This window comes from Nicotiana tabacum, chromosome 12 (assembly GCF_000715075.1).
Source record: "Nicotiana tabacum cultivar K326 chromosome 12, ASM71507v2, whole genome shotgun sequence".
NCBI lineage: Eukaryota > Viridiplantae > Streptophyta > Magnoliopsida > Solanales > Solanaceae > Nicotiana > Nicotiana tabacum.
The window spans coordinates 13231154-13240545 of record NC_134091.1 but is presented as its reverse complement, the minus strand read 5'-3'; the positions used below and the strand labels follow the sequence as shown (position 1 = coordinate 13240545).

At 30.6% G+C, this 9392-nt stretch overlaps 1 protein-coding gene across 2 annotated transcripts; it reads left to right on the top strand.

The window, feature by feature from the left end:
* Positions 1-276: 276 nt before the first annotated feature.
* Positions 277-6918, top strand: LOC107810206 (type IV inositol polyphosphate 5-phosphatase 11). Of its 2 annotated transcripts, none has more exons than XM_016634960.2 (8): positions 277-781; positions 883-1045; positions 1291-1421; positions 2487-2563; positions 2707-2832; positions 5804-5991; positions 6175-6312; positions 6555-6918. In XM_016634960.2, the coding sequence occupies exons 1-8, from the start codon at positions 744-746 to the stop codon at positions 6714-6716; spliced, it is 1023 nt and encodes a 340-aa protein (XP_016490446.1). In that variant the 5' UTR covers positions 277-743; the 3' UTR covers positions 6717-6918. The 2 variants fall into 2 exon arrangements, with proteins under 2 accessions (XP_016490446.1, XP_016490445.1); XM_016634959.2 differs by having other exon boundaries at positions 6172-6312.
* The last annotated feature ends 2474 nt before the right edge of the window (positions 6919-9392 follow it).

Below are 9392 nucleotides of genomic sequence, written 5' to 3'. Positions count from 1 at the left end.
CTGATTCAAAAAGTTTGAAGACTTTGATTCCAAAATATCTAGTTGTTGGCTTGTAGGAGAAAGAAAGAAATCTAATAGAATTGTAGAAAGAATATGAGCATGAATAAAGAGGAAGGAAGAAGGTATGTCTAATATATGGAATATCATATATGAGGAGTGAAATGAAATTATAACGTTGAGATTTACTTGGGAAGAGTAAAAAATAGAATTGTCAAATCAAATCAAATTGAAAACTATTTTTCTACTATAAAAAGTATATATATATATTATTCCTAAAAATTTTGGGGGCCTAAGGCACTTGCCTTACCCCATATACTGTTAGCGCCGGCCCTAATGGATAACATGATAAAATATGCCTTTCATTTATTATTTCTCGATACAAGTGCAAATTCAAAAAGTGCCGACGTGAGCGGAGGGAAACATCTAATTATCGCCAAACCTTTGACTTCTTTTCCTTCTTCTTCTTATTCTCTTTTTCCATGCATTATATTTTCTCGCCGCCCACTAGCTAGTACGTGTTTATATATATATATATATATATATATATATATATATATATATATATATATATATATATATATATAGAGAGAGAGAGAGAGAGAGAGAGAGAGAAAGAGAATAAAAATAATTTTGAATCTCAAAAGTCAGTCAATTCTGATATATCTTAGAACTTTGTGTTCCTGCTTAAGCGACTCAAGAATAATCCAAAGAACTGCATTTCTCTCTTCTTCTTTTTTAATATAATGGAGGGGCTATGTGTTAAGCTTTTTGAAGCTTCAAGGTTTGATTTACTTTCCTTTTTGCTATATTGTCTTCTGTTTATGGTGTGAATTAGTGAACATTGTAATTAACTATTGTTGTTGGTTTTTCAATTGGATGCAGAAAAAAGTATAAAATGAAGAGACGAAAAGCAGCAATGGGAATGGTAGATAGTTTTGAGGCTAGTCACGAAGGAATAAAAACTGTTGATATCCAGAAACGCTGTGAATTTTCTGGAAGTTCTGATCTTTGCATCTATTTTGTCACTTGGAATATGAATGGACAGGTAATTTACTAGTAATTAACTGTTTTGGTAATGTTTTCTTTTTCTTTTTCCAATCTCTATTTGGTATTGTTGCTCTAGTTTGTTAGCTTTTTTAAAAAGATATTAAGTTAACTTTTGCCTACATCGCACTTCTTAGGTGCCACTTTTCTCCCGACTCTACGTGAATGCGGGATGACTCGTGCACTGAGTTGCCCTTTTATTTTGTCTCTCATATTTTTTACAAAATTTCACATACATTTTTGAAGGTCCCTTGCGAGGATATAGCAAAAATAGTTGGTGAAGAGAGGAAATATGATCTATTGGTGATGGGTTTGCAAGAGGCTCCTCGAAACAACATTCTCAACTTGTTGAAGAACACTTTGGCTCCTACTCATATGTATGTATACATTTAACCCTACCTTCTAGCAGATCATTTTTAAAGATAAAATATAAATCATTCTTTAATATGGTAACTTTTGAATTTAATAAAATAAAAAAAATACTAATTACAATATTATAAACAATTACTCTCCCGTTTTAATTTACGTAAATCTATTTAATTTGATTGTGCACGGAGTTTAAGAAAAAATAAAAAACTTTTGAACTTGTGGTATAAAATGATGCACATATATTTTGTGTGGTTATAAAATATTGCATAAAGGAAATTAAATTATTTCCAAATATAATAAAAGGTTATTATTTTTGGCACTGACTAAAAAGGATATATGTTCAAATAAATTGAAACAGATGGAGTATATTATTACAATTTAATCGATTATTAAAATTTATTATTATTTTATTATTTTTCAATTTATCATATCAAACATGTTAGGAAGAGTTAGTTATCATCGTAGGTCAACTTAATTTGACAAAAACAAATCTATATACTATCCATCATGAAATTTAAACTGTTCTCACTTAGTTTTTTTTTAAAAAAAAAATGTTTTTAATGTATCAATATTTCAGTTGGGACCAATCGTCTTTTCGTAGGGTAGGTTATATGTATATGAAAATGAAGGAAATAAATTCAAAGACGATAAGATGAAACATGCATAATATATAGCCACACAAGAAGCACCATATAATTGATCTTTGACAATGACGACCCAAATAATATTCACGTGTTTTCACTCCAATATCAAATTTCAATTTAGATTTTTTATTCTAGAAAAGTCGTGTTCTCTGACATTGCCGTATCTCATGAATTAACCTTCAAATTTTTGTGGCCACATTTTAAATTTCTAGGAAAAAGAGAAGAAATGCATACCACTAATCATGACACATTATTGCTAGATAAATATAGTTGAGTAATTTCATTTCACAAGAATACTACAAGAAAGTTATTCTATTTTCTAATTGAAATTAGTAACTCTATTAATATTATTGAAAGGTACTTGTCATAATTTAGATTAGTTTCCTTATTATAGTATTGTGACATTTTTACTTCATTTTTGTGAGGAAGGCTATTAGGAAAAGCTGTAATGCAATCTCTACAGCTGTATGTATTTGGCCCCAAGAATTCAGAGCAATTTACTAGAGGTATAGTTTCTTTCTTTCTCTCTTTTTTATTTCTTTAGTTCTTTATTATTTATTTTATTTTCAATGTACTAACGTTTATGCTAATTGAATTGAGCCCTGATTCTGGGATTATTACTAATGTTTGATTGGTTGACTTCATATAGAAGTAAAGGTGGATAAGCATGAAATTGGAGGATTAGGATGGTTAATCAGGAGAAAGAAAGGAGCAGTGGGGGTTAGAATTAGCTACAAAGGCATACAAATGGTTTTTATTTCTTGTCACCTCTCTGGTAAGTTCTCTACCAATGAATTTTAAAATTATACTTGAACAATGGATACTTTTGTTTGTTAATTAATTATTAAAAATTAGTTGCATTTTCTACAGCAAGTCTTTTTTCCGTAAGATCTATACCTATGTATTATAGACTTAGAATTTGTGTAAGCCTATAGTCTTTGAAGGTAGAGGTGGTAGTTAGTTAGGTCGAGAAATTGACAGATACTAGTAGACTATATATATATATATACTTAAGAGTACGTTGAAATATACTTTAAAAAAATTTCGTTAAGATTATCCCAAAGAAGAATCTGGAAATCTAGCTTTTTATGTTTGCTGAAATTGGGAAGGGAAATTCATTACGCAAAGTTGGTAGCATTGAAAATCAAAGTTTGACTGCCATCATGTTTGGGCCCTAGAGAGAAAGTTTATGTGTAATAGTTCTAAACGTAAAAATTGCATAAATATGACACTTTTTGGGTGATCTTTAACTTTTAGCATCTACTTGTTCCATGAGCATAACTTCAAGGACAAATGTTAAAATTGCTGTCCATGGTACAAACGAGTGGCAACACTTGTTAAATTTGAAATTCTGAACATAGGACAAAGCGGGACAAAAATTTAAGACTATTCACTTTGAGGGCTATTTGTGTACTTTTTACCTACTGCTCACTAGGCCCAATGTAGATTCTAAATATATCTGAATACATATATACAATCTGCTAAATACATATGAATACAAACTACATTATATGTACACTACAATCTGCTAAATACATATGATTACATAATGCTTAATATATAGTGGAATATATATATGAATACATTATGTAAATATATTTGAATACATATGAATACAAACTGCAGTACATATACAGTACAATCTGTTGAATACATATTGATTTATTCGATGTGTCATTGCGTATTTTTGTTCTCTTTTTCGCGACTGTATTTACCGCTGAACCTGCAAATACATGTTCCGCTTGAGTGATTTGCAAATCGAAAGATGGCCTTTCAAAATTGAGTGCTTTGGTCTTTATAACTCGAATAACCCTCTTGTAAGGAGTTGAACCAGCCATTATTGAAGAAATTCCGAGTTTTTTGTAAAAGCATAACAATGATGATTATTTCTAATAAAATAGTACAGAGATACATAAGAATACATGTGCCAGTAAAAATCTAACAAGTTTAACACTTATCACAACTTTTTTGAGCAATCAATTTTGAAAATCGAGAGAGAGAATGGAGATGAATCGGTTGATAATGGTGGTTGTATTCGTGGGGAAGATACTGGGTTGGGAGAGAGATAATGGAGAGAGATCATGGGTTTAGCAAAATTGTATACAATACCGGTGTTATTGTGAGAGAAAGAATAGAAAGTAGGAGAGAGAAAAATATTTCACAGCATATTTAATGACTTAAGAGTAGGAAATTACTATAAATACATAATTTGCTATAAAACCTAAAAGGTAACTATAGAAAATAATTTTTTAAAAATATATTTATTTATAATAAATAAGGTGTAAATATTTGATATATGAGGTAAAATTTCCTTCTAACAATACATGAGTTGGTCTCTTATTCTTTTAAAAGGAAAACAATATTATATTTTTTTGTCCTTTTATTATCTGCTAGCTTGGGAAACAAAAGAAAAATTTAAACAGAGCGATAAAAGTAGTTCCACCTGTGACTTGTGAGCATCAAATATAGACAAGTTAAGATTATATGAGCCTGTGAACAATGAGGGGAATGAAGAAAAGAGAAGTGCATTTGGTAGGATTTCAACTCTCATCCAAGTAATCCAAGAGTAGAATCACCATCATTAGACTTCAACTCCTATTTCCTTTTAAATCATAGGTGGTCATAATTAGATCATCAAATAAAAATGATGAATTTCATATAGGAATTTGAAAGTAATACCATGTTTAAGTTCTAGAAAACAAGTGTGAAGAATATGTTATAACTTATAACAAAAGGCCAAAGCTAATCATAGATTTGCATCAATTGGCTAGAAAGGGACATATAAATAGCCGCCTACCTAAACGCTTAAATTTAAAATAGCCGAAAAATGTATAATATAAGTAGTATTTATGTATAATATGTGTATAATTTAATTTATGTATACATTATATAATTTATGTATACTTGCTAGAAAAAATAAACAACAAATTCCATCGTCTATTTGTGTAAAGATCCTTACTCTTGAAGAAAGACACGCACGTTACGTTCTAGCTATATAACATCCATGATGTCCTATGCTTTTATAATTATAAGTAGGGGTGGGCATAACTTGGGCAAACCCGAAATCCAGATCGAAATCTGAATTTTTTGAATTTTTGGCTTAGATTTTCGGATTACGGATTGGATTTTGGATTGGAGATTAGATTTTGTACCTCGAATTTTTGGATGTCCGGAAATTCGAAATTTTATAATTTTATATTTAGTCCATCATCCATATACCAATAGTAATAAGTTCAATACCCTACCTATTAGATATTATCTAATATATTCTATATTAATTACTAAATTACTGTTAGAATACTTTCTAATTGGACATGGTTTTACTATTGCTACTTCTTGTCGGCCGTAGTATTGTCTTCGTTGTATTTTCTTGATAATAATTTTATTATTTGAATACTATATTTGGATGATTACTGTGAGAATGAAGAAATTTTCAGGTAATTTAACATGAGTACTTCATTTGGGTATTCATTTTTGTAAAAAAAATAAAAATATCTTAACTTATAAGCTCAAACCCGAAAATCCAAAATATCCAAACCGATTAATCTTAAAACGAACTTAAAAATTCCGATCCAATCCGTGCTTATTTGGATTGGATTGTCATTTTTTCAATCCGAAAATCGAAAATCCAAACCGAAATTTTCATATCTAATTTGAACCGCCGGAACTCCCACCCCCAATTATAAGCTATTGACATTAATTTTTTAATGATCTTTTTTCTTTTCTTGTATTGACGCCAACTACAGCTCATGCTCGTAATGTAGAAGAGAGGAACATTCAGTTCAAGCATATATCAAACTCTCTCTTTTCCAAGAATACGAATCCTTATTCTAGACCAGCACAGCTTACTGTATGGTTGGGAGATCTTAACTACAGATTACAAGGCATCAACACCTATCCTGCTAGAGATCTCATCCACGGGAATCTCCACGAAGTATGTATATTATTTTCACAGATTTAAGTTATATACGCTGACAATATAATTTTTTTTTTATATATAGCTTAACTTTTCATAGAAAATTTCTTTAGATCAACTTGGGTTTTGGAAGGAAAAAGGAGGCTATTTTGAACAATTACTAACTTTCCAACTTTTTTGAATATTTGTTTACTAAAGCAGATGCTAACTAGCAAAGATCAACTATTACAAGAAGCAGAAAGAGGAGAGATTTTTAATGGCTATTGCGAGGGTGCATTAGCTTTCAAACCAACTTACAAATATGATATTGGAAGCAGTAGCTACGATACCAGTCACAAGGTAATTAAGTCTAATCTTATTACTCCTTCTGTAATAGTTAAGATTCCTTAATTTATCTCTTAGCGGACTTACCTATCCGAATCAATCGGGCTAGTGGCTTCAGATATACTGATATATGACTAAATTGAATAAAAGAAAAGCATGTCATACAAATTAGGATATAGGATACATTTCCTTTTAATTAAAAAACACTTAATTAAGAATTTGACATTAATTGTTTTGTTATCTTTATCGTTAAACAGGTGAGAGTACCATCGTGGACAGACAGAATATTGTTCAAGATAGACAGTAACAAAATCAATGCAACTTTACATTCTTATGAAGCAATTGAAAGCATCCGCAGCTCTGACCATAAGCCAGTGAAAGCTCATCTCTGCTTAAAATTGACAGAATCATTAAACTGATTAATGTTTTTTATTAATAATTAAGTATCATGATTAACCAACTTTAAACATTCTTTTATTAATTGTTGTCCATTCATGTTTTACGGAGTTACGCATTCTTTTTTCCTGCGTCTTCGTGATCAACTGTAATTTTAAACCTTAGTGCATTGTACCGTCTTTGTCCAAGAATTTTTGTAATTATATATGGTAATTCCTGTTTTTACATGCCGTGACGAAGTCAGAATTTTCGTTAAGAGGTGTCAAAATATATAAAAGTAAACATACCAGGATATTAAGGGGAGTCAATACATAGTATATATACATATAATTAATTTTTTCACCTAGCTACACAGTTTCTTTTTCCGCGAATCCTTCCTATAAGGTGGCTCCGCCACTGTTTACATGCCAAGAATTCTTGAACATGCACAGACTTAGACAATTTCTTATTATTCAATGGGGTAAAGTAGCTAGGCCACACTATTCAAACATGTTACTCCTATTTATTCTGATATCAACTTCATTTTCAGCCATTTATGCGTATCATTTACTTCTTATCGATTAATTAAGTCAAACGGACTCTAACTGAGGAGAGTTAAACTGCACTAGGCAAGTTCGGTGTGAACTTTAATTAAATGAGGATGTTGCTGGTGAGGGAAATCGATCTCAGATCTCCCATATCGGGAAACACTCAATAAATTTGGTTTTTCTTTTTTCTTGGCGTCCTTTAAGATATACTTCGATAATGCATCTTCTTCTTTCAAAGGACATGCTTTATTACTATATAGTTTCTTTAGCTTCTACCATCAGTTAATTTGAAACTTTTACAATGAGATCATAGTAGAATATAAATTTCATATTTTGTCAGGATTGTTTTTTTTTTTGGGGGGGGGGGGGGGTGACCAGAAACGTATCTCTAAACTAAAATTTGTACTCATCTGCTTCTTTGCATTGAATTTCATCCATGGACAGACTGTCCTCTCAAAAACAACACTATTAATTGGACGCATCTATCGGCAATGTACCCAATAATATTGGGAAGTATATATAACCCAATGTTAATATCTTGATAGTATATGAGAAGTGATAATTAACTTTGTTTAGTAAAATATTGTGATATTTGTGAGCAACACACTGGAAAATCAACGACAGGAAAGTGGTCGATTCAAAATTTAGACGATATGAGTTCCGAGTTAGATCTGTCATAACCAGTGTAATTTCAATTTAAATTAACTCATGTCATATAACACAGTAACATTCCCTAACAGCTTGTTTGGATTGTTGTTACATGTCGTTTTATAATGTATTGTATTGTACTCAGGGACGGATTTATCTTAGGCCAAGCCGGTGTCACGTGACACCCTTGGTCCGAAAAATTTATTAAATATGTATATATAATTAAAAAACAGAAACAAAATACGATTAAAAAAATTCAAGTGACACTAATTGAAACAAATAACTGTGTAGCTAAGTTGGTCAAGTGCCTTATTTTCTACTATCAGTTGTAGGTTCGAAGCCTGAAAGCTTCAGTTGTTAAATTCAATTAATTTTTGCTCATTTACACAAGAAGTACATTATATTGAGCAGGGGTCGAATTGTTGACCTCTAAAAAGCTAAGATAACTTTTAGTGACAGGCACTTTTCTATATTCTTGTGACAATAAATTATTTGTTCATGGTTAGTTTGTTGTACTAACTTTTATTCCTTTATCCTCCCATCTCCTTTATAGCCAATAAAATTGGTTAAGAACAGTATATGAACTTTTAGTGATTATTAGGTACTTTATATAGAACAATAGTATTTAGTATTATTTCAAACGAGGCTATTTGAATACTTTTCAAAAAACAAAATTCATCGAAAAGAATTGTCGTAATATATTTGAATTTTGTTTTATTAAATATGATTCGAATTGTGTTCTCTGTTTATATGATGTTCTTAGTAGTGTTTTATTTACCTGTACATTTTTAAAGTGTGACACCGCTTATGAAAAATCTTGCATACGCTACTGATTGTACTGCATTGTATTGTATTGTTTAATGAATACAATGTTTGGATAGATTATATCGTTTGTCGTTATTGCATGATGTCATGCACTAACAATATGAAGAATAAGCTTACAACATTACTAATAAAAATAGGATACAGAGTAGAATTATTTTATAAAAACTAGGGCAAAGGATAAAATATGATTATTTAATAACAAGGAAGGACAAGATGAGAGAAAAAAGTAAGGAAACGATGCCACTGTACCAAATTCGTCATTGCATAAAGTGATACTTTTTATCGTTACGTAACGATAGAATTAATAATAAAATAAAATAAAATTTAACTAACAATACAATACAATACAATATAATAATAATAACCTTCCAAACAAGCGGTAAGATATGATGCCATTTTGGTGTAAAGCCAGTTCTATGCTTGTTTGAAAGCAACCTTCCACTAAATAACGTTAGTTTAATGCTAAGTTGAGGAGAGCCGCAATTATTGTGTGAATGCTAACCAATCAAACCAAGACCGATAGTATTAATTAAGATTCATAAATCCCGACAACGACATATCTACTGATTTAGTGACATGATACTGGCGTATACCAGTTAAATGACAACACATTCACTACTAGAAAATTACCAAATTTTGTCCACCAATACCGACCGATATCGATCGAAATTAAAGAAAAAATGACCGATTTTCGATCAC

Bases quoted from the DNA above. Each gene is read 5' to 3' on its own strand.
- LOC107810206 (XM_016634959.2), top strand. From the start codon at position 744: ATGGAGGGGCTATGTGTTAAGCTTTTTGAAGCTTCAAG. The intron at 1,046-1,290 runs GTAATTTACTAG...ACATTTTTGAAG, and splicing joins CTTGGAATATGAATGGACAG to GTCCCTTGCGAGGATATAGC. The intron at 5,992-6,171 runs GTATGTATATTA...TGTTTACTAAAG, and splicing joins TCCACGGGAATCTCCACGAA to CAGATGCTAACTAGCAAAGA.